Source organism: Acanthaster planci, linkage group LG07 (assembly GCF_054643075.1).
Source record: "Acanthaster planci isolate LZ-2023a linkage group LG07, COTS_SCS, whole genome shotgun sequence".
Classification (NCBI taxonomy): Eukaryota; Metazoa; Echinodermata; class Asteroidea; order Valvatida; family Acanthasteridae; genus Acanthaster; species Acanthaster planci.
The window spans coordinates 17241832-17265679 of record NC_141783.1 but is presented as its reverse complement, the minus strand read 5'-3'; the positions used below and the strand labels follow the sequence as shown (position 1 = coordinate 17265679).

Sequence of the window (23848 nt, the reverse complement as noted above, 5' to 3'; positions counted from 1 at the left end):
AGGATTTCGAAGAAACTATGATTAATCGATTTTAATATCTAAAGAAAAGTGTAATTTTATAAACACTGAAGAAAATGATTCCCTTTTATAGGGAAATCTAACCGTAAATTCGTCTTAAAATGATATAATTTGCAACTGGGCTGTAATTCCCAATGAGGTTAAAAGTCTACTTAAATTGCAAACCGACCGCGTGTTTCGCATTTTCGCAGTGTGACGAAATGTCACTTGTCAGTGAATGTCATCGAAAAAGTTATGACGTTGCCGGAATAAATGGAGCTGACACCCACAGAAGTTGAAACATTGTATCAGCGGACACATGTGTGTTTATTTCAAGTAAGTAAAACATAATAATTTGTAGTAATCTGTGTTTTTCGTCGGATCAAATTCAACCCAACGTTACTTTACAAAAACAGATGTGCAGAGGGCGTGCTTCAAAACATGTAGTTAGTTAAGCGCAGCATGCATGTTTTGGACCTTTTCAAGCTTCATGTGGACTGCGTTCGTTAAACCCTAACAGTCCTGAACCCTCCAATTTTAATATAGTTTTGCACATACCCTAGATAAATAGGGTTAATAACACAGGCAGGCAGAACACCCCTGTTTTCCAATAGATTTTAGATTGTTTTTTTAAAAGACCTAATAATATTAATATCAACCCCATTTTTTGATTTGCCAACAACATTTTGAAGTATTGGGAGTATTGGGACATTTATTGTATTTTGGGAGTAGCAACAAGCCCAACATGCCCAATTTTGTAAACGCAACACAAATAGGAAAGAGTTACACATATGGACATGACTTGACACCCTGCGCACAAGCCCCATCAGACTGGTTTGAAAAATTTTAAGTGTTTTCTAGTAAATGACTAGAGTTTTTTTCTCCTACACGTAAATTTTCTGGACAGTTTTTGCTTTTTCAAGATGTATTTTTGCGTTGGGAAGATGTTAATTATATATATAACGGTTTGCCCATACCCAACGTATATTAATAAGCACTGTATGCTCAGTGCTTGTCTGAGAGCTTGCGAATCCAACGTATATTAATAAGCACTGTATGCTCAGTGCTTGTCCGAGAGCTTGCGAAAAAAAAATCTCACAAGCTTACTCAGTTATATATATAATTAACATCTTTCCAACGCAAAAATACATCTTGGAAATAGTTCGCGGTACCCCCTGCTTCATTTGACTCGGACCGGCCAGCCGACCCCAGCAAGCTCGGTGGTCGAGTGGTTAAGACATCTGCACTAGTAAGCAGGAGGTCGTGGGTTCGAGTCCCACCCGAGTAAGCTTGTGAGGTTTTTTCGCAAGCTCTCGGACAAGCACTGAGCATACAGTGCTTATTAATATACGTTGGGTACGGGCAAACCGTTATATATATAGTTTTTGCTTTCTGATGGCTAATAGGTCACTTTTGGGAATTATTACTGGCGTCCATATATGGATGTCACTCGGCTTTGCCCCTGCTTACTCTGCTGTCAAGTGCTAAGCCTTATGCAGTTAAGGGAATAATTGCAGAATACCCCACTGCTCGAAAGTTACCCCCTTGAAATCATTGGGTACGATGTCAAAGGGGCCGTGGTGCAGTTAAAGCTGCAAAACGTAATGGGTGGAGTTGCAAACTGGCGTAGTAGCAAATGTGTGAAGGCTAACTACATGGGATTTAACGTGGGGATGCAAAGGTCAGTGAATGGAGGATGAGTGAATGGAGCTAGTGGGAAAAAAGTCCAAAGCAAAGTACGCCGTAGCTGGCTACGATGTTGCAAAGGCAGCAGTCGGAAAACAGGCACGGATGCATGAATGGGGAGGGTTGGAAAAACATTGTAAGTCCAAACCAAGTACCCTGTAGCCGGCTACGATGTTGCCGAGGTGTCAGTTTTTTTAAATGATGTAATGATGCGTGAATGGGGATGGCTGGAAAAATTCTAGTCCAAAGCAAGTAACCTGTAGTTAGCTACGATGTTGCCAAAGTGTTGGTTTCAAAGCGATGCAACGATGCGTGAATGGGTTTTCATTTTACAGAAAGCAAGGCCACACTGAATGCATGGGGATGGTTGAAAAAAACTAAAGTCCAAACCAAGGTAAGGGTTAATACAACGTGAATGGGGAGTGGCTAAAGAAAAGGATTATCAAGGAAGTCACATGGAAACATTGTCGTTGTGTGCAATGCATGGCAACTATACATAAATCGTTTAATAAATAAATTGGTTCGTGCATGAAGTACACTGTGTATACATTGGGAATGTCGAGAAGCCTTAACAAAGTTTCTGCGGAATACATTATTCAGGAAATGTATAAAGGAAAACACTAGGTTGTTGCGATGCCGAACGATGTACAATGTTGAGTTGATAAGTGTTTACATGAGGAACGTGTGTAAAAGTTGAGACTGTACAAGTTATGAATAAGTAAGTTCTGCCTAATAAGAAACTAACCAAAAAAACCCTTAAAAGCAAGATATTTTTATAACGGAGCAAGAATCAGGGAGAAGCTGATGCAAACTACTCACAAACTTGAACTGAAGTAAGGTAGGCAAAAAACCAGCAAGTTTTTGCACAAATCAATAAACGGTTATAATCAAGTTACAGACTACAGAAATAGTTATTGCAATAACGACATTCCAGCCAAGTATACAGAAGGTTGTACATGTCAAACAGCCCTTGGACTGAATGAAAAATTTGCTAAAGATGTAGTACGTGATGAATGAGCAGCCAAGTTGACAAAGGTCTGAGCGGTATAGACCACAGCGGTACGTTCATGGGGTGAACAGTAGTCCCCCATTCATTCACCGGCCTCTGGCTTGATGCTGACGGTGTAAACGTGTATTTACGAATAGGATATAAAACGCAGGATAGTCACTATGAGTGAAGGAGGATAGGTACAGTTGTTAAAATAAAGAGCTCATGCGTCAGGCAAATCAACAAACAGGCAGTTTGGAACATGCTAAATCCAACCAGTTTTTGCAAGAGTAAAATGAAACAAGGTGGGGTTATAATAATGGAATCTGTACATTAATGCAGTGAAGGAGGCAATGTACACTTGTTAGTATTAGGAAAGGCATTTGTTGGGTGAATCAGTACAGACGAGGCCAGTCGGCAAAGTCCTGAAATAGAGGAACTGTGTAGTAAATCAGAACCTAAAAATCGGGTATCAGCTAGTCTACTGTTGAGCGTCTGGATTGAAGTCACCTTCCTGGACTAGTAATAATCCAGAGTATCTCATGAAAACCATTGACAGCCATGTTATGTTGTGAAGCTTCAATGGAAAGAAAAACATTAATGTTAAGCAGAGGATTAACGGTCCAAAATGAATGTTATCGAGCGACCATTTGTACCTTTGTAACCATTGATGTGAGACTGAAAGTTACTGTTAGAATACAAACAATACTTGTAATAAAGACAATCCCTTTGCCAGTTACGTCCAGTTACATCCTTGTGTGTAAGTATTTATAAGGTCACTATGTATAGAGGACAACATAAGGTTTTTTAATTTCAAATGTTGAGATTGGTCAGTGTGTGCATAAAAAACTCCCAAACCATGGATACAGGAGAAAGTCTGATCAGGGAACTTTATTTCCCTTCTAAAAAAATCATCCTCCCAAGCCACAAACACGGGAGAAAGTCTGATCAGAGAACTTTATTTCCCTTCTAAAAACCATCCTCCCAAGCCACAAATACAATGGACAGGAGAAAGTCTGATCAGAGAACTTAATTTCCCTTCTAAAAAACATTCTCCCAAGCCACGAATGTGGGAGCAAGTCTAATCAGGTCGTTGATGAGTTCAGCCGCCCATTCAAAAACGAGCCATTCGAACATTGGCAGTTCTAATACGGGCATTTATGTGGCCTATTATGATTAGGTCATGTAGGTGAAGCCCTGTAAGTATTTTGTGTGTGAGTGGTGAAGCGCGACATCGTAGCCTGCTATAATGAGTACATTATGTTCGTTGCGAACGCCATATTTGACAGTATTTTGATGACGTTCGAAAATTTTGACAAAAACTGCATGACCTACAAGAATGCCGAAAATGCTGTCACATGTCGTGCTCGAAAATTCCATGCGTGATTTTCATTTTGCCAGTTATTTTGGAGATATCTCCGTTGAAAATTAAACTAAAATTAACAACTCTGAGCATTAGATTTTCATCATGAATCGCATTTCATGTCTCGAACGTCTTTTTTTTTTCGAACGTCATTCGGAATGACAGATTTTCTTTTGAGAAACCTTGTTCCGAAGAGAAAAATTGCAGAGGGGGTTTTAATATGTGTAAATATCGCCTTTCACCATATATTAATCTGTGTAAAATAACCGCGGGGATTATTACTCCTCAGTGAATTCTATTGGCTTGGATTTCAACAGGTTGTTCATGTCTGTCAAAAGTGCAGACGTTCAAGACTTTAATTAATTAACTCCAATTAAGTTGAAAGGTTGACACGGTCATCATTGTTCCAGATCAGCCATGATCTCCCTCATTACATCAGACATTGGGAATTAATTCACTGCTGTTCACTTCAGGAAAAATGAACCCCCGAAGTTGAACATTATTTAATGGTCCATATTTTGAGGAACCTGCCATATGCAGAAAGTACAACAACATGCAAGCACCAGGCAAAATTCACCAATGTTGAAGTCACAGCCACAAGTAAAACAGTCTTCGAGCTTAATGGTTTCTGGCCGCACAGCTCCACTTTGCCGTGCGTGCAATAACCAATGTGGTTTGGTACCCAGACACAAGGGTATTTTACAGTTCATTTGTGTACACATTTTCCCTTGTGTGGAAGGGTGCCCTGCTAAATGTACAGCATGCTGTACACGTACACGCAGGAGCAGTGGTGACTCAGATTCGATGTTTGGAGTCGGCTCTTTGAATGTGGAACTGCCAATGATGGGTACCCAGTTCTTCACAAAAGCAGAGCCGCCGATTCCAATTTTTTGGAACTGCAGTTCCGCTCAGAACCGGGAGTACCGCACAAACCTACCGGTAGAGGAGGTACATGTACCACCCAGCTAATACGACAAGGTCCCAGGAACCAGCAAGAGTACCTTGTTGCAACCAGAACCTTGTCATGAAAGAACCACAAACACCAAGAAAAACCAAGATATGGACCTTCAGAATCTGATTTTTTTGTTTGTAATTTACACTGGTCCTCAAGAATCAGCTGGACGTGTCCCAAATTTTATTTACCATGGTTGAAAAAGGGATTAATCACTTAATGCCAGGGCATTTTTCAATGTTGATGATGCTTGGCCAGCATGACTATCATTTTTTCCGTTTTCAAAATCCTTCAAAAATTCATCATTTCATTTAACGGTCGTTTATAGCCGCACCAAGTAATCTTTAGGCACTACTCTAAGTTGACAGGTGACCTTCATTGACTGCCTGAGTATTTCAGACGGGCCAGCAGCCTTGTAAACAGAGCCCAGATTGTGCGGTGTTGTATAACTGTCTTTTGTTCATGAACCTGGCTCAGTGCGCTGCTGACCTCTTTTCAATAGGGCCCAGATTAGCATGCAGCGGTGCTGTGTGGCTCATCGCTTCGGTGGTGGAGTGCTTTTGTCCCCGGTGGTAATCCGCTCGCTCTCAATGCCCCAAACCCCGGTATACATTTCAAAACAAGGCTGGATTATCTCCACTTTTGAGAGTGAAAAATGTCGGTAATGCCCAGCACCCTGGTCTTTTGTTCGGAGTACGGTCTTTTGTTACAGGGCCCTGTTTCCTTTGTCCGAGTTTGAAGACCCCGGCCACCCATATAAACCATATGTCTTTGATCCCCGAGTCCCCGGCAGGAAGTGGTTAATGGGTATTTTGTTGAAGTTCCAAATTTACCCAAAATCCCTATATGTCATTCTTTTCCTTGAACTTCTCCATCATAAAATTATCATTGCCTGTTTTTACATGTGTACTGTAGGTCTCTGTATGAGTAATTGGCAAAACCACTTGAGAAAGAGCATTGCGTACACTGACAGTCCTAGCTCTCAGCAATGCCAGTGAGACATTCCAAAGAAGATTCAGTCAATCCTGTCATTGCCATGGCAACAGAACCTAATTCAAGCAACCTTCCACTCAGCTTTGAGAATCGGACGAAAAACATCAAACGCATTCTTCAAGATTACAAACAGGTAAAGTGGAGAGGATTGTTGGAATTTGAAAATTATTCTGCTATGGACAAAATTGTATTTTACATTTTATGTATTATCGAAAATGTTTATCATAGCAACTTGCTGTATTGGCAAAATATGTGAGATTTATGATCACATCCAAGCCAGATCTAACGTGGCACAGCCAGGGTTGCAGTGTCCCAATTCAAGGAAAATTCTCCGCCAGGCCGAGGCGCACAAAAAGTACCCCCAGAGATTGTTTCAAAAAGAGGGGTCTGTTTGGGCCAAGAAATGGTGGGATTGTGTCAATATGGCCCAGGATCATCTCTGTAGATTCAGGGGCACCCATCTGGGGGCAAAGCATACAAAAATGGGATTGAAAATTTGTCAGAAGAACCCGAGGAAGGTGAGGGATGTCATTTGAAAAATGGCCGCTGGGAGGGCTTGGCAACATTCACTTTTTGGGGGGTGAGTTTGTTTTGGGCGGATAATTTAAAAATTCATTGGTTAACCTACTAAAAATTGAAAATCAAATGAAACCTGAAGGACCAAACAACACATTGGTTTTTGTTTGAGAGGCCTCAGGGACTTCAGTTGCCTGCCATGGGGCTCCAAACTTGGTTGATTTTACACTATTTTCAATGGAGCTTGAATTGGTTCAGTGCACCCCCAGGTGAAATGTGAGGGCTTGGCAGAGCATACATATGTACCAGTGCAGAAGGTGATAAGGTCAGAGCTGTTTATAGAGAGTGTTGCGACATGAGTGTCTCAATTGTTGGGACCAAAATAATGGATTATGCAGCAGTGCTCATGGACAATAAGCACACGATAGCTGCATGCCATTCTGCACAGATAATGAGCAGCCATTTTAGTTTGTAAATCTGAAGTTGCCACCAGTCACTGTATGTGCAGCTCTGGATAAAGTTGGCCAAGAATGCCCCCACCCTGTTGCATTGCTATGGCCTTGATAGATACAGTTAGCAGTATTGTAGGCAATTGTCAGAATGGTACAAGGATGACAGCTGCATACCAGACGCCAGACAGCAGTAACTGGCATAGAGTGGCCATTTGTAGCGTTCATCTTCCTTCCAAATCAGTTACCAAAGCCGAGTATGTCAAAGGGTTAATGTTAACACGTTCTCTTCCAATTCCTGCAGTTTTGCCCTTAGATACTGTTTTTTAAATTTAAATTAATACACTGGTTCAGGTTGTTCTTACTTCAAGCAAAATTGAAAGGGGAGTCTGGAATTGTACTCATGATGCAAAAGCCTGTCTTAGTATGAGCAAAAGTTTCTGCAGGATCAGTTATTGGTAATCAGCAATCAAAGCCAGTTGAGAAAATACCATGTCTTTTTATTTTCCTGATTAAAAAAATCATCTGCCATTCTGGACACTCATGTATTCTATAGTTCGATTTTGTTAGAATCTTGTGCTGCATTTTACTGTTTAACTTTTTTTCTCCCTCATTTCTTTTGTTTTCAGGGGTCATGTGTAGAATATGTTCAGTTACTTCACAGTATTTGCAACCCCAGTCTTGATGTAAGCATGACCTTTGCCCTCTGAACTCACCTGATCTGGGACATTGCATGAACCAATCATGAGCAAGTAATAGTGCAATGGATTTTGGCAATCAGACAGTTCCCAGTGAAATGGATTTAGCTGGGCATTTAGCAGAATTTGTGAACAAAATTACCGTAGCCCTTTCTGTATGTAAAGAGTGGCCTTTGTTGGGTTGAAGCAAGAAAATTATACAAATCAGACAAGATTACAAATCACAATTATTTCAAATTTTCTTCTAGTTTTTGTTAACAGTATGCACTTTTTTGTATAACTGGCCTTAACCAGTACACAGGTTTATCTTGTTTTATTTTTATAAGCTGTGAAATAAAAAATTTCATGTTTTTAAAACGGGCGTCCCCTTTTTCCTATCATCTTTGACCACAGTTTGATGGTTTCAGGCATGTTAATAATGCAGCTTCATGGTGTAAAACTTAAAGCAAAAAGTGTCAATAGCACATTTTGTTCTTTTTTTTTTTCAGCCGGCAACTCTTCTGTCATGGATCAAAGAATTCCAGCAGTGTGCCTCATATCTCGGACAGGAATTTGAGCCTCTGGTCAAAGCTCTCCTGGTAAGCATTTCACAAGAGGCTTGATGCCGTTTGCAAATTGACATATAAATAGAATGTGCTATTTGTATCCTGGACCAGGGAAGATTGCTGGCAGCAGTTCTCTTGAGAGTTAGGATTAAAACACCTACAAACAAGAAAACAATTTTTACCGTTCTGTGATTAGTTTTCTGCCCATTTTTTGTTCCTTGATTAGCAATTTGGGATTTTCCCTGTCCCATCTAGAAAATGGCTCATCAGTCAGTAACCGTGCAGTGCCTGTGATAGTATCTTTTTTTATCTAAGTGTACCTTCTCGGGTGAGGCTGTGTTTCTCTTGAACTTCATGTTTATTTATTGCCTTTTTTCCCCCTCTGCAGCAAGTGAATTGGTCCAGTAGAGGGCCCAAGATGCTGAAGGAGTACCGTCGTTTTGTGACTCGCCTCATCTCAGCCCACTCGGTGTACCTCGCATCAGTCCTTAGAATGCTGGCCAAGAACCTTGTCCCTTCAGACCCGCTGCTAGGTAAGCATCTTCGTGCATTAGTTTCCATGGAAACCATTGTTGTCTCTGTTAATGTTACAAATTGAACACATTATGAAATGATTTCAGAAGTCATGAGGAAAGTTCAAAATTATTAATCGTGAGGTCATTTTTGAAACAATGGTAATAATAACTCAATAAACTTCCAATGGATTAATTTCTGGGATATTTCATGGCTTGTTAAAAAAATTGCAACATTTCTATCAAGTTTCTGTATGGGGCATATTAGTTTTACCACATTATCTGTCTATATTGCATATGAAAAGTCTAAAACAGGAGCCAAAGATAAGTTTGGAGTCTGTTATTGTGGTTTGTGTTGCCTCTGAGAAAGATTCTGCTAGGATTGAAACGTCAGGCCTTCCATATTTTGTAAAAAAGAAAGAAAGAAAAAACAAAAATTATTAGAATTTCATCTGTGAATGAAATTAGACTAAGAGATGAGTGATTTTCTGTAGGGATCACACTTCATCAATTCACGACTGGAAATCTGTAAAGCTGCAAAAGTTTTGTCGCTACTTCGATGTTTTTTTCATTTTCCCCTTCAGTATTTACCCACCCAAACCCAGAAGCAATGGTTGAAGAACACAAAGCCGCTGAGAGGTCAAAGTTCACCTGGGTTCATGAGACACTACAAGTCCTTCTTACTGTTGCCCCAGCGTAAGTGTGACTTTCTGACAGTATTGGCTGTGTGCGTGCACTGGTGAGGGCTGCTGTGCAGTCTCATTTGAAAGAAAATATATCGGTAAACAATTTTAAATGCAAAAAAATGTCAGTACTGGAAAAGGTATAACCCTTATGCCAGTGTCTATTGAGCCAGTGTGAATAGCACATGACATGTACAGAAGTGTAACCCTAACAGTCAGGAATCCTTCAATTTTAATTTGATTCTGCATACGCCTGAGGGAATTTGAACACAGAGTTAATAAGCACACCTTAGTTCTCCAATGTAAGCATTTGTAATGTACCTGTGACAGGTGCAATGTTTAACGTGTTTGGGGGCTCCATCTTTGCTGTTATTTTATTTATTTATTGACATGTACAGAAGTGTAACCCTAACAGTCAGGAATCCTTCAATTTTAATTTGATTCTGCATACGCCTGAGGGAATTTGAACACAGAGTTAATAAGCACACCTTAGTTCTCCAATGTAAGCATTTGTAATGTACCTGTGACAGGTGCAATGTTTAACGTGTTTGGGGGCTCCATCTTTGCTGTTATTTTATTTATTTATTTTTTTCCATCGCATTGATTTGTCAACCTTAACATTAACAATCCTGTGATTTCCATATGATTTTACATATACCCTAGGGGGTTTTAAATTTCAGTTTGTTGGTGTTTTGTGGACACCCATCAGGTGCATCATTGTGCATGATTTGTATTTTAGCTATCTAGAACTTAGATTTCCTTAACTAGACCTAACGTGTAGCAGAGCTCTGACAAACAATAAGCATCTTCCTTTTCTGCCTCGGTAGCTGAGGCCTCCAGAAAAGAGCTGTAAAGTTGACCTGTTTAGGCCCTAGCACATGTGGGGTTCTTCACATTCCAACCTTCTCTGCAGAGTAATTACTCCCGTAGGTCCGCTAACTCATTATTATATACATTATTATTACCAAAAGTGGGTCACTTGGGAGACATTCCCATAGGAACGTGCACAAAATTTTTCAAACTTTACTGTCCCATAATTAAATATTTCCTAATCTGATCTGAACCAAACTTTGTATGTTTTCCTTTCAGACCCTAATCTATCATCTCTCAAAATGTGGACAGTAAAAAATTTTCCTCCTTTTGGTAGTTGGAGCATTAGGGAGACATTGAAAGAATGAAAGACATGCGTTTACAGGGAAATGTCGGGTCTTTGGTAGGAATGCACCACAAATGCACAAAAGTTGAAGCATATTTGGCGCAGGGCACGCTGAGTACGTGCAGTTCATTTATGTTCAAAGGTATGATCTTTGCGTGTGCACCGGGCGTGTGCAGTGCTCAGTTGAAAAACTTCCATCTGTCTGTCTCTCCTTTACAAGTGATGGTATATTTTAACTTAGGCCAGTTAGTCCAGAAGCATTTTGTGATGTTTGGTGAGATGGCTAGTACCACGTTGGAGTAAGGTGGTTCCTTTTTCTCTTCTTTTGGTCAGAACTCCTAAGTTCCTCCTGCCTGTTCTTGCTGACTCCTTCCCGTGGATCAAGAAATCCTCGCATGTCACGGTAAGTCTCCAAGGAGATGTTGCTAAAGTCCTTTACGGAAAGATGTAATCAAAGCCGTCAGAGAGTGATAACATGTCCTAAAGAGTGAAATTTAGCTAAGAAAATTCCAGAGCATTTACTTAGAAACACTTGAGTTTTTCAGACAAGTCTCATAAGTTTGTGCACAGGGGCATCAAGTGTTGTCCGTATGTATGGAGCTTTTTCTTTCTTTGCAATCATGAGTTGCAGCATTCAACGAACCGGTGGTAAAAAGCATGCGTAGGATAATAGGGCAAACGATGGCAGGGACAGTTATGGTTGTGATGGGTTGTGCAATGTATTCTAGACCTAAGGCTTAGAGTATGTCTGTGTTATTGATTAACCCTCCTTTGGTTTTACAGCACAAATGTGCACCAATGCCCACAGTCATTGGTGTGCCTGTGTTTTCTATATGGAACTTAAACATGCACAGGTTCAGTGTGTACACAGTAGATGACCCAGGGTCTTTTGTGCAGTCCTCTTCACTGCATTTGGTTTACTGCACAATTATACACATGAAACAGTGAAGCAGAGTTCTTGGGCAGCACAAAAGTGCAATCTGATATTCCTGTGAGGGACTGTTGGTGCAGTGCACAACACGACACAGCTGTGCTTCCTTGAGGTGTTCACCAAATGACCCAAAGAATGACTTCAGCATTGGAGGGTTAATGCAGTAATTTTTTTATATTGTTAGTCCAACAGCAGTTGGTTGATATTTGATAAATATCACTTGTATGTTGTGTCAAAAGGTTTTTAAAAATCACAAGACAAAATTAAAAGCGATAAGTTACAGCACCTCGTTTGTTGATTTTTTTATACTTTCAGTTTTATTTTCACACATCATCCGTGCCCTTTAATAATGTGAAATCATATTAAAAAAATTCTCCGCCAGAATGGCTATGCAGAGAACCTGCTTGGCATCACAACTTACCTACCTGAACTCAGGGTGAAAATATTGGAACTGATTCTGCATAGGATGACAGAATTGGATGTAAGTATCAAATTATTGCTAAGATTTTTCCCCCTGATAACTTGCTTATAGTGGTTATTCATTTTTTGGGGGTCGTTTTCACAGCTTTATGTTGGAGCGAGGTTAGCAGCCTGTACACTTGAAGCAGGGCCAAATATCGGGTCTTTTATGCCTTTTTTTGTATAGGAGTGGTTCCCTTCTGAAAAGCACCTGTGTTTTTTCTTTCAGTGTTCTTTGTCCCTTTGTAATAGTATGTCCTGTGGTTGTTTATTCAAGCCTAAGCTCCGCCCCTTTAAGTTTTGCCACATGGTCAAGCCACATTCCATTGAGCCAGTAGACTGCAGTAGTGAAAAAATAACTGACATGTTCCTCTCCCGCCGTTTGGTGGGACACCGTCACTGAGTCCTGTCTGCTGTAGGGTCATTGATGAGTTTTCTTATGTGTGATATTTATCCTCTTTCTAGATCACATTATTTTAGGTAGTTGAATTGACTTTTTATAGAAAGTTTCAGCACATGTAGTTATAGTAAAATATTATAAGTTAATCGATCGCTGTTAGGCCCAAAAAAAACACTCTGTCTCTGGTCAGACCAAAGTTTCAGAATTGATGCAGTGATGCAGGTTTTGTTGGGTTTTTTTTGGTGGGGGATGGGTTGGCTTTTTAAGACTGACAATGGACACCGAAATGAGTGGCATATTTGATCAAAGAGCAAAGGCGAGTAGTAGCACGTCTCACGTCATGCCGCCATTGTTGTCGATCAGCTGGCTGCAACTTTGTAACCCACCAACGGTCTACTGTTGGTGTTCGACATCAACATTCAGTCGTAACGGATCTAGAGCTACCCATGAATTAGTCTGGTTCCTTGAACAAATTGCCCTTCTGACTTGTGGACTTATGGCTGGGAATCGGTCTACTCGCGAACATTCAGGTAGTGCGGAAAAAGAGGGTACTATTTAAAAAATTTTGAGAAAAAAAATTGACAGGCATGTTCAAAATCGGATCAGTTTAAGTGGCTGATTTTTATCTTGACATTTCTGTAAATACATTCTTTTTGTTTTGTGGCATTTTTTTAATTTCATAATCCAGAAGATTTATCCTAGTCCTTATTAATTCAATTCTTTGAGACCACTACCTTCAAATATCCTTAGTTAGTCTGAGCTTTTTAGTAAAACAGGTTCCCCCATAGTGCGTAAGATTTTCAGGTTACACACACTTTTCAAATACTATGGCATGACATTTTTTAACACTTCAATGTTGGAGGGAGTGTTCATAGGAAAAGAACATAGTTTTTTGTACCCGTGAATATAAAAAAAAAGACTGGCTGACCTCTCGGTGAGAGGACAGTGTCAGTGTTAAATGTGTTCATCTTACGTTTGTGCTCGTGGGCCAACTGTGAAAGCATGTATTTCTTGTGAACAGAAGCAAGCACAGATGATGTCTAATTTCTTGTGGTATTCTCAGGTGAATGCCCCGAAGGAAGACATTTGGGATGCTGAAAGTCTTGCAGAGACCGTCGACAGACCCAACGAGGCAGGAGACGACATGCAGTTCAAGATGGTCAGTTGGGAAGGTTTGACTTTGTCAAGCTGTCACTGAAAGCTGCAATTTGCTTATTTTATTTTGCCTTCATTAGTGTCATGCTATCTTGCATTATGTTCATGGCGTAAAATCTTTGATTTGAATTCTGCATCGACAGAGTTGAAGTCATAAGCTATGCTGATTAACCCTAACACTCCTCAGTCCTCCAACCGGTGAAGGATTGAGGAGGGTTAGGGTTAACCCATATTACTGGACAAGCTCAAGCTATATTGCTGCTCTAAAGTGAACATTAAAATCTTCCTCACAATTGGTTCAGAACAAGTGCATAAATCAGCGTAAATTAACAAAGAATAAATTAATCCACCTGATATTTATGTTAAGTTGAAAGACCTGAGAAAGTACACCAAGCGTGCAGTAAACTTTCCGTGTGTTTTGCTCGAAGAAAATTCTAATGTGATGTCCTGAATTACCACAAAAACAATTTTGACTTTCCTTCTTGGTGAAGTGAAAAGAGTCATAGACACTAGACCTCCCACTCCTTTTCCTAAAACTTCAAACTCGTGAAACAGTCTGACCGATCCCTAAACTATCAGGCCGCAACATTTCACTGAAAGCCCCACCAATAAGATCATTCGTGACTTACTGTATCGACGTACAGGAGACAAGGCTAGTTTGTTTCAGGGCCCTTGTGATCATGCGAATTATTTTCATCGCAGGATGGTGTAGGAGAAGGCGATAAAGACTGCGTCAAGGATGCGGGAGACGAGAAGAAGGATGCGGTCAAACACGAGATGGCGGACAAGCTGGACTCGCTGATGAGCACCGTGATGGTGTATGTCAGGGATACATGCTTCAAAAATGGTAAGAAGGATACTTTCAGGGCAAATTGGATGGGATGGGGGTGGTCAGGGTGGCTAACCATTCCCTTTCCTACCGACCACTGTCAGTTTTTTAGGCAGAGAAATTTTTTTACATAGTCCTCAAGCAATGGCAGGAAATGTAATTATCAGAAAGTGAAAAACGTGCCATATAAAATGGCATACAAAAAAATGGAGGGGAGTGGTTTTGTCGTGGAAAAAATGATTCTTTAAACAAGTTTTTCACCCTCCTGTTTGAACAGTTGCTAACAGTAAAAAAAGTACTCCACTTCCCCTGCTTCTCTACACATTACATGTTACCAATTTTAACTGGAAGGACAGCTTTGTCCAGAATGTGAATTTGCATTTGAAAGTGGATCTGTGGACTACTTCGTCATTTTATGCTGCTTAGCTGACACATGCTTGAGCTCCACCAGTAAAAGGCTGGGGTACATGCATGCAGTAGTTTACGCACACATGAAATACGCTCAGATTGCTTTAGCAGAGTGCACATACTGGTACAGTGTGTGCACAGTGGTACTTGCTGCGCAGTGGCAGAGGTCTCACTCTTTGTCGTATTTGGTACGGTGCTGAAGGCAGGTCCATCATAGTCGGGCATTCTTTTCACAGGTCACAGGTCAGTCACAAGTCAGTTCATTAGTCAAGTCGGGTTACAACGGACGAACAGTGACAAAGGAATGCCTTTTTTTCACAGCTCATTTGTGAAGCCCGGAACTTGAGCAAAAAGTAGACGTTTTGAGATAGACCTGTGAGGACTTGGATAACTTCTTATTGTTTGTGATGGACTAAACTCCGGCATTTGTTGAGAGGGCTCCCTTTCGCCCAGGTTCATCCCGCCTGTACTATTAATCTGTTTCCAATTATCCTCCATCAGACGAGTTCCAGTTAGAGGAAGCAAGACTCCTTCACAAGCATCTCCTGCAGGTCTTTGATAAGGTCATCCTACCCACCCATGCCTCCAGCCATGTCCAGTTTCTGCTCTTCTACTTTTGTAGTTTCAGACAGGTAAGGAATTTCAAAAAGTCCTCCACCTCCCGCGTTAGTGGCAAGCTAAGCTCGAGTGTGACATACTTGAGTAGATGTGTGTTAGACTGTTGGCATTTCTACTTGTGTTGCAGGCCAATCATTGAAATGTGCACAAACTGAATTGAGTCAGTCCAGATAGCGAAATATTCAAGCATGAACATGTTCAGTGAGAGTGGGCCTACTCCGCTGATGGGACCAACCTCGTGAGCGTGTATTGCTCTTCTGAGATGACCTTCGATGGGCATGTACTTAGCTCAGCACTCTCATGATTTCATTACACATGGTCTAAATATGAAATCGCCATATTGTCCTTCATCAAAGGTACTGCTTACTTCACAAGGGATATCTATTATAACTGATATTTTATTGGTACTTGATATTTCAAGTAATCTTGAAGAAAGACAAATGAACAAATGTTTGTATATGAATTGAGTAAGAACCAGTGAATTGGTCAAGGTAAGTGGCTGTTTTGAAGGAGTGATACTGGACATCACTTACATCCTGGCTAATGAATAATAAGATAGAGTAACAAGTTTTTACGAGGCTTATTAGCTCATTGACAGATATTTTGATCAAATCGGTGGCAGAATTTTCCTCCTCAAGTTCTGGGCATGTACCTCATTAGTAATAAGGAGGTCTTTGTGTGAAAAATTATCAGCCGAATGCAAAAAACTTCTACCATCTCGCATAATCTTAAAATGAAATAAATGTATCTAGCTAAGAATGCCATCTGTTAAACTTGTTTTCATGCAGGCAATCATAGATGCATTTCTGGAGTTTCTATGGAAACGTTTCACCAATCCAAACACCCCGGCCGTACTGCGTCAATCCTCTGCATCCTACATAGCAAGCTTTGTCTCCAGGGCAGATTACCTCCCTCTCAGGTACGCACATCGGGTCATCCTACCGTCAAATCATCCTACTGTCAAATCCAAAAGCCGGCATAGCCTGTAGGGCATGCTGTGAAACCTGTAAGATGTTATCACTAGAGGGCTTTTGTATTGCAGTGTCCTGAAGAGCCGTACAGTGCGCATGTGGATTGCAGTGAAGTGAGTCAGCGACTCCACTCGCTTCCCTGGAGTCAAGCATTTGTGATGGAATGGTTGAGAAATGCAGAGATTGTAGGGTGTTTACAGCGACAGTGAAAATGTTCCACTTCCCTCATTCTGATCTATTATCCACCGAACAGCACCGCAGTAATGTGGCCTTACCAACACCACAACCACAATGTAATCACCGATGCATGGAGTGAACAAAATGCCAAGTGTAGTGTCTTGTTAATCCTTTCCCCACAGCAACTCATTGTGAGAAACAGGAGAGCTGATTGTGCTGGAATAATTGATTGACATATTTTATTCACTGTCACAAACTTGTGGGTTAAATCAGCAGATACATGCAAGCAATACTCCTGTTTTTAATTTTGTTCTCCCAGTACTGTCACAGCGTGCTTAGACCTGTTGTCGGGCTGGCTTCATTCCTACATTGACAATCAGGAGGTGAATAGCAGACTTCAGCAGGATGTGTGTGTACATGGGCCATTCTACTCCCTCTGTCAGGTTGGTTGATTGATTGGAAAGCGTCAGTACTGTTTCATTGTGTGAATCTGCCAGCGTTGTAGTCAAATCCATCGTACTTCCTTTGGAAAGTGTCTTCACAAATTGGATCACAAGTCCTTTCACAAGACCAGTCGTAAGAAACGGTGAACAATGACAACGGAATGCTTTTTCATGGTTCATTTGAATAGCTTGTGACTTGACGTAAGACTGAATGCCTTGTTGGGGACCTGACTGCAATACTGGCATTGGCTATCTTTTACACAAAGGCTTTCTTTTACACAAATAAGTATTTGACACTTTTCCAGCAACTGGTTGTCTTCATTGTGAATCTGAGTCAAGAGGCAAGTTTATTTGTATTCCCATTTTTAATGAATTTGTCATACAAGAACGATATCCCATGAAAATGACTTTGGCCCCTAGTTTGCTATGTGAGATCAAGTTTACAGTATCTCTCCTGTAATTTTTTTTTTCCCTATCATGAAAAGACTGCTGAACCACTGGCTGCCGGGTGTTTTTAAAAAATGCAATGCACACATACAGGTCATTTTCAAGATTTTTAGTTTTCAAAATTCTTCAAAAATTCATCATTTCATTTAATGCACGTTTACACCCACATGAATGACTGATTTGTGGCTACTCTAGCTGACAGGCAACCTCCATTGACTCCTGAGTATTTCAGCCAGGCCTGCCGCCCTGCAAAAAAAGAGCCCAGAATTGTGAGGTGTTGCGTAATTTCCTTTGTTCCCAGTGAATGCGAGTGGCGTCTTTTCAAACGCGGCTGGATTAGTGTGCAGCGGTGCTGTGTTGCTCATCAGTGGAGCCCTGGAGTACTTTTGTCCGCGGTACCAATCCGTGGGCGCGCTATGCCCAAAACAGTAGTATACTGTTTAAAAACTGTGACGGATTACCTTCGAAAAATGCTAGCCGAAAAATAATGGCAATTCCCAGCAGCAGGTCTTTTGTTCAACGGACCAGCTTTTTTGTGCAATTTCGGGCAGCCCGGCTCTGCGTATCAACCCATGGTGCTCGAAACGGGGTTCCCCGGCAGCAAGTGGTTAAAATATTTTGCTGTAAGTTCACGCGATTTCATGCCTTTACTTTCTTTTCCAGGCTGTGTTTTACATTTTCATCTTTCGACACCGCCAGCTTCTTGCTGACAACAAGGGACTTCACTACGTGATGGGGCTGAACCTGGAACGCGTCGTCACCTGCAGATTAAACCCCCTTAGGGTTTGTCTGCCATCCATCGTCAACATGTTTGCCACTCTGACCAGGTGAGGGGCGAGGTTGAGTTTTACATCTCACGATCTTGTGACCTCAGCGTTGTTTTCGTCCTGTCGTAGTTGTGTTGCCTCGGAAACAGGTCGGCTCCCTTTTGGTTCAGTTTCATGTCACTGTGGGTTATCAGTCTGATTCCCTGGAGCTGGAAAGCACGCAGGAGCAGAAATTATGAGCAGAAGCAGAATACCAGTGAAAATGCAATGATTGGAGACCGTTTTGCAAGTCGGTTTTTACGAAGCACATAAATCTGTAGCAGTGTAGTTACTCTTATCATTTCTGTGAGATTAGGCCCTCTTTGCCAAGCCATGCCAGCTTTCCTGGCATCCTGTATTGGATGTCTTGAGCTGAACTTGCATTTTACTACAGTAGATTCCCGTTATAGCATTCCCTGATATAATGCTCTTACCAATGTAATGCTCATGTTCATTTCCCCATCTGCACGCCCATTCACTGTGTGCATTTTTATGTGGTTATACCGCTCCCGTTTGCAACGCTTTTCTGGATATAACGGTCACGATTTTCGGCTCCCAGAACCATATAAAGCATGTGACATGATTCCAGTTACAGCACTCTTTACCTTGGAAAATCAGATTTTTTGAAAATCAACACATATGAAACCGCATCGCAAGGCCACCGCACCACAATTGGCTGGCCATCCTGGACACCAGTAGTTTGGCAATCACACAGAGTACAGCGCGATCGCGAACACGTGCTCACCACGTTGAGCCGCGGCTGCATGGCTTTGCTGTGGCGTCATTGTAGTGATTATTTCCCACTTTTTATTTATTCTCATGGTGTAATTTGGGACACAGAATAATCAACATTGAGATACTACATGTGGTATTTTGTTACCTAAAGGTTTCTTTCCCTCGATAAATAAAATCAGCGGCTTAAATTGTATGTGTATTTTCGTGTAGCAGATCTTGTCTTTTCGCCGATTGTGTTTGCCGTGACATGCCGGGTCTGTTTTCAGTTGGGTTTTCTGATGAAGTATCACTTTCTGTGGTCGCATGGTTATTTGGGAAAAGTCAGTGATTGGACTGTCCATGAATGGGTACGCAGTAGCAGTCCAGGATGTCCCGGTGGGTGAAGATGCAGTACATGGGCCGCGATGCAGCATGCACGAGGTCCCGTGGCAGTTTTTGAAGAGTTTTTTTTTTATCGGCGTCACAAAAACGTCGAGATAAAAAAACAAGGCATGTACTTCGAATATTACGGTACATACATCTGCCAATACATGTAAACGAAATTCACATACATGACATACATGTATATGTGGATACATGAATCTATACATGTACATAGCAATACATGTGCGTTGTACATGTTGCGCGTCCATCCAGTAGGCTACAGCGCTGTGCGGTTATAATGCTCAATTCTGTTAGGTCCCCTTGAGAGCGCTATAACGGGAATCTAATGTAACACCTGTGCTTCTAATGAGTGTCACCAGTCCACAAAAGTTTGGGGCCAGTCATTCCTAAGGAAATCTGTGCTCTTGAGATGTTGTCATTTCTTAGCTTGTGTAAATATTATCAAGACTTGGATTTGAATTGTGGCATTTGTGCTTGAATTTGGTCAAGATGTGCTCCACCCACATATCTTGATTATGTGTACGGCACAGACAGCAAAGACGGAAGGAAGCAGCCATTAAGCCATATAAACAGCTCTCGTTTGTAGGGCTCTGTCTTTCTTCCCAACAGATTATCAGTCAGTCCAAAGGTCATATCAGAAATTTTCAGCTCTCAACACGAGAGGGCTTTTCTTTCTTTCTGTCTTAAAGATGCAATTGGCAGTGCTTTTTGTTTCAATATCAGTGTAGAATTCCATTAAATATGAAGTCAAATCTTTACTCTTAATGTTGATAAACACTTCGATAGTGCAACATGAAAATTGCCTTTAGATACAAATTGAAGAATGGACCACCAAGGCTATTTCTTAGCTTTGAAAGTCAACCATCAGCAGTGATTTTTACAGGAACTGACTTGCTGCATTTTTCAGGAAATACCAGATAGCATATTGCTACACGATCATTGAGCGGAACAACAGATCGCTGCACCAGGTAGCCAAGCTACATTCCAGCGGCTCAGCCACACAACCATCTACAAATTCACTGGATTCGTTCTTCCCTTTCGACCCCTACTTACTGCCGAGGTGAGATGGCCACGCCCCTAACTTCCACTCAGTAATAAGCTTACCCCACATTGATTTGGGATGGAATCGGGAAGGGCTAAGTTTGTACTTCATGTGTAATTGAAAAACAATCAAATTTTGTATGTTAGTATCACCGTTTCATTCCAACGTACTTTTCCCTAAAAGTCCAATTTTAATTTTATTTGGCATTTTATTTCCTCCAGGTCAGGGAAATTTGTCCAGTCCTTGTACAGACAGTGGGAAGGATGTAAACCTGACGAAGACACTTCCAAGGTAGGGGAAGGCTTCAATATTCAATCTGTTGGGGAGATCAGGGGTGTGGTGTGCTCTCAGCTATGCTTGAATTTAGTCGAGATTCAGTACATGTGCTGCATACATGCATCCTGGTCATGTGGTACGACACAGACAACATCAAGAAGAGATGGCTAGTCAAGAGATGGCTAGTCAGGTTCTTCAACTACAGGAAAATCTTCTTATAGTGTTCAGTGGAAGAAAGTTGTTGACATTCTGCAGACTTTGTATATACTCAACATTTACTTTCTAAAAACTTTCCTTTTCCAAACTTTCCTTTTCCATTTTCTCTAAGCTTGAATCCTGTCCAGCAAACAAAATTGCTCTCCCAATAGTTTTGTTTAGGAGTATGGCTTTGAAATCCATCATTTTCTATTTTATATACCGTATCCTGGATTTTTTCCTTGGATACATCATTGCTGCCTTTTGTTTATGCCGTGCTTAATTTAACTGAAGACCCTACAATGATTATACATGTTTGCTGTAGAAGTAAATCGGTCTGGATTTTTGTTGTGCTGTTCTCTCTACAGAGGGTGGATGAAGAGGATGAATTTGTGCAATATGAAGAGTGGGACAAGGACCTCCCCCTGGGAATCACACCTACAACTGTGGCCTGCATCTCCCCAGGGTTCAGGAGCTGAGGATGGGTAGGCTTGTGAGAGTCAAAGGGCACCGAAAAGTTTGAATGTCATGTAAATAGATCTGGCTCAAAAGATCATCAATTTATAATATTATTTTATTCATTGCCGTATTGGGCACCGTTTGTTTCCTTTTTATTATTTTTTGAACCAGTGTACTTGAAGAAAATGTGCTTGTGGAGACCTTTTTATCACAGGTTGTAGCATTTTCATGAAATAGCTCTGGCACTAATGCTTGATGCCTGATAGTTTTTGCTCCAAAAAGCAGCGACTGTCTGGATCTGTCGTGGTCTGTGATACATGTGGAAATGAATTAGTGGGAGTGACCCTTCTGGTTATTTAAGGGGGGAACTATTTTGGGAAACACTGGAAAACATTGGGAGAAATATCAGAAAAATCTGCAAAGATTTTTGGACAGTACTAGAAGGCTAGCAGTGCCAAAAAAAATCCAATGAACCTGTAGAGAAATGTGGGAAGGCAACTTGAACACCAACGCAAAGTCAGACGACTGTCTCTGCTTTGAAGTTGGCGTTGTAAGCAGGAAGAGTCGCCTAGCACTGCCAGCTGCTTTGCATCTCATGTATGTCATTTGGGAGCGTGGCAAGCCATACCACTTTCAGTGGCCAGCGAATTGGCACTGCCTTCACACTGGGAATTTATTAGAATTATTTTCCTTCCTGACAAGATTCCATTTTGTCTGGTCAGGAGATTTCCAGTGAAGATTGGGCACTCTATGTCACTGTCATTTGTGGGTGATGAGTCGGAAGCATCATGTCGTTTGGGAGCTTGGGTTGTCTGTTGAACATCAGGAAGAATATCCCCCATTACCTTGTGCATGGCGCTGTTTGCATGAGTCAGCTTTTAGCATGCATTGCCAAGGCCCTCTTCCTCATCTTCAGGATACCAAACATGGACAGGAGTGGAGGATTGAATTTCTTCGTGCCCTGTTAATTGTAATTTGATTCAGTAAAAATATTCTGAAATTCTATTTTATAGTCAGATTTGCAAAATGTAAACAGGTGGCCCTTGTGACTTTGACTTTGTTATATTTTCTTTACATGGATCAAAATCTAACTTGCTTTTTGAGATTAAGAGACAACTAGTGAGAGGTCACTTTTGGGGGGAACCACTGTGCGATTCATGGTTAAGATGCAAAATTCCTTCTAAGTTTTCAGTTTTGCTAATACAAAGGGTAAGCGTTATCTGGCATTTTTTTTTTAATGTTTTAAGCTGCGCAGGAAGCATTTTCAAAATGGTTGAATGGAAGAACTTCAAGAAGTACCCCTGATGAGAAATTCAGATTCAAAATGGTTCCATCTCTTCAAATGTTTTTAAATGTTAAAAAGTTCACTTAATGATGTAAAGACTTAGCAGCATGGCTAACAATGTAACTTTTCTTGAATGTGGAATGTACTATAACTTTGCAGGACAACTGCAAATAGCCTTGTTATGAGCCTTGCCGGCAGAGGGGTTTAATAGATACATGTATGTCTAGACATAAGCTCTTTGTTGACTTTTTGTTCTTCTCAACCATGTCAACATGTTTTCAGTGTCCTTTTTAACAAAGGCACATCTGGTAAAAACGTAATTTTTATGTACAAATGGGCACCAAAGTAAATTTAAAAGAATCCAAAGCAAAATAGTACTCCGAACACTACAAATCTGTAAGACATCACAACAGAAGCTATCAAATTTACACATATACATGTACATATTTACAAATAGTTTATATCAATATACACTCAAACCTCAAAGGCACAGCAAACGGAAATACTATTTGAAAGAACTGCATTCACCTCAGTATTTAAAGGCATTGAAGCCAGAACTTTTTCTGCACACCTTTCAATAAAAAATACTATTACATTTCAATAACATCAATTTTTTTTAATTTCAAGAAAGTTTGTCGACTTAGAAAAAAAAAATGACTAACTCTTACTTTGCCCAACTTTCCCACACTTGCAGCATTTTCATGTGAGTAATCAAGTGCTATTGAAAAGTTTTTTGAATGTACAAACTTTCAGATAACCAGTGGGAACATGTCTGGCATAAAAATACACAAAAGCACAGCAGATCCTAAAATTTCTGTATTGATGACATTGATGACATTACACCCAGGCTGTCCCTGCTATATGGTCACCTCCCACACCAAGATCTGATTGTGTGCCACAGTGAAGGCAAGCTTGCCAGAGGGAGTGAAGCGAACTAGCTGAACAGCATCATTGTGGGCCACAAAATCTTGGAAACTGCTTTCGTGGTAGTCGACCAATTTGATCAAGCGCTCTGTAAAAAAACACCAAATGAAGTTGGCGTTGATGTAATTATTAATATGAAAAAATAATTTCACATACATGTGGTTTATATGACACATTCTACCATCAGATGGCTTTCATTCTAAGCAGATCATCAAATTTAATCAGTTTCGAGGATATCACCCGATAAAGCACCTCACACTCAGTGATTTACCGAGTTTCCAGGATATCACCCGATTAAGCGCCTCACACTCAGTGATTTACCGAGTTTCCAGGATGTCATCCGATTAAGTGCCTCACACTCAGTGA

At 40.8% G+C, this 23848-nt stretch overlaps 2 protein-coding genes across 6 annotated transcripts in view; one reads left to right on the top strand and one right to left on the bottom strand.

The window, feature by feature from the left end:
- Nucleotides 1–144: 144 nt before the first annotated feature.
- Nucleotides 145–22791, top strand: rrn3 (RRN3 homolog, RNA polymerase I transcription factor). Of its 3 annotated transcripts, none has more exons than XM_087139542.1 (18): nt 145–333; nt 2019–2077; nt 5902–6112; nt 7574–7630; nt 8131–8220; nt 8576–8720; nt 9284–9395; nt 10872–10941; nt 11852–11950; nt 13392–13487; nt 14186–14330; nt 15222–15352; nt 16127–16257; nt 16806–16929; nt 18040–18203; nt 20209–20361; nt 20565–20634; nt 21183–22791. In XM_087139542.1, the coding sequence occupies exons 3-18, from the start codon at nt 5975–5977 to the stop codon at nt 21291–21293; spliced, it is 1836 nt and encodes a 611-aa protein (XP_086995668.1). In that variant the 5' UTR covers nt 145–333; nt 2019–2077; nt 5902–5974; the 3' UTR covers nt 21294–22791. The 3 variants fall into 3 exon arrangements, with proteins under 3 accessions (XP_086995668.1, XP_086995667.1, XP_086995666.1); XM_087139541.1 differs by lacking the exon at nt 2019–2077 and having other exon boundaries at nt 146–333; nt 21183–21299; nt 21996–22791; XM_087139540.1 differs by lacking the exon at nt 2019–2077 and having other exon boundaries at nt 146–333.
- Nucleotides 22586–23848, bottom strand: part of LOC147798670 (WD repeat-containing protein 90-like) — a 33655-nt gene continuing 32392 nt past the window's right edge. For all 3 annotated transcript variants that reach the window (XM_087139538.1, XM_087139537.1, XM_087139539.1), the window contains exon 37: nt 22586–23570. In XM_087139538.1, coding sequence (XP_086995664.1) covers nt 23416–23570 — 155 coding nt within the window. In that variant the 3' untranslated portion in view covers nt 22586–23415. The remainder of the gene's footprint in view (nt 23571–23848) is intronic.

Excerpts from the sequence above, each read along its gene's own strand:
- rrn3 (XM_087139542.1), top strand. The coding sequence starts at position 5,975 with ATGCCAGTGAGACATTCCAAAGAAGATTCAGTCAATCCTGTCATTGCC. Across the intron at positions 16,258-16,805 it reads GCAGATTACCTCCCTCTCAG|TACTGTCACAGCGTGCTTAG; the intron begins GTACGCACATCG and ends TTGTTCTCCCAG. Across the intron at positions 20,635-21,182 it reads CTGACGAAGACACTTCCAAG|AGGGTGGATGAAGAGGATGA; the intron begins GTAGGGGAAGGC and ends TTCTCTCTACAG.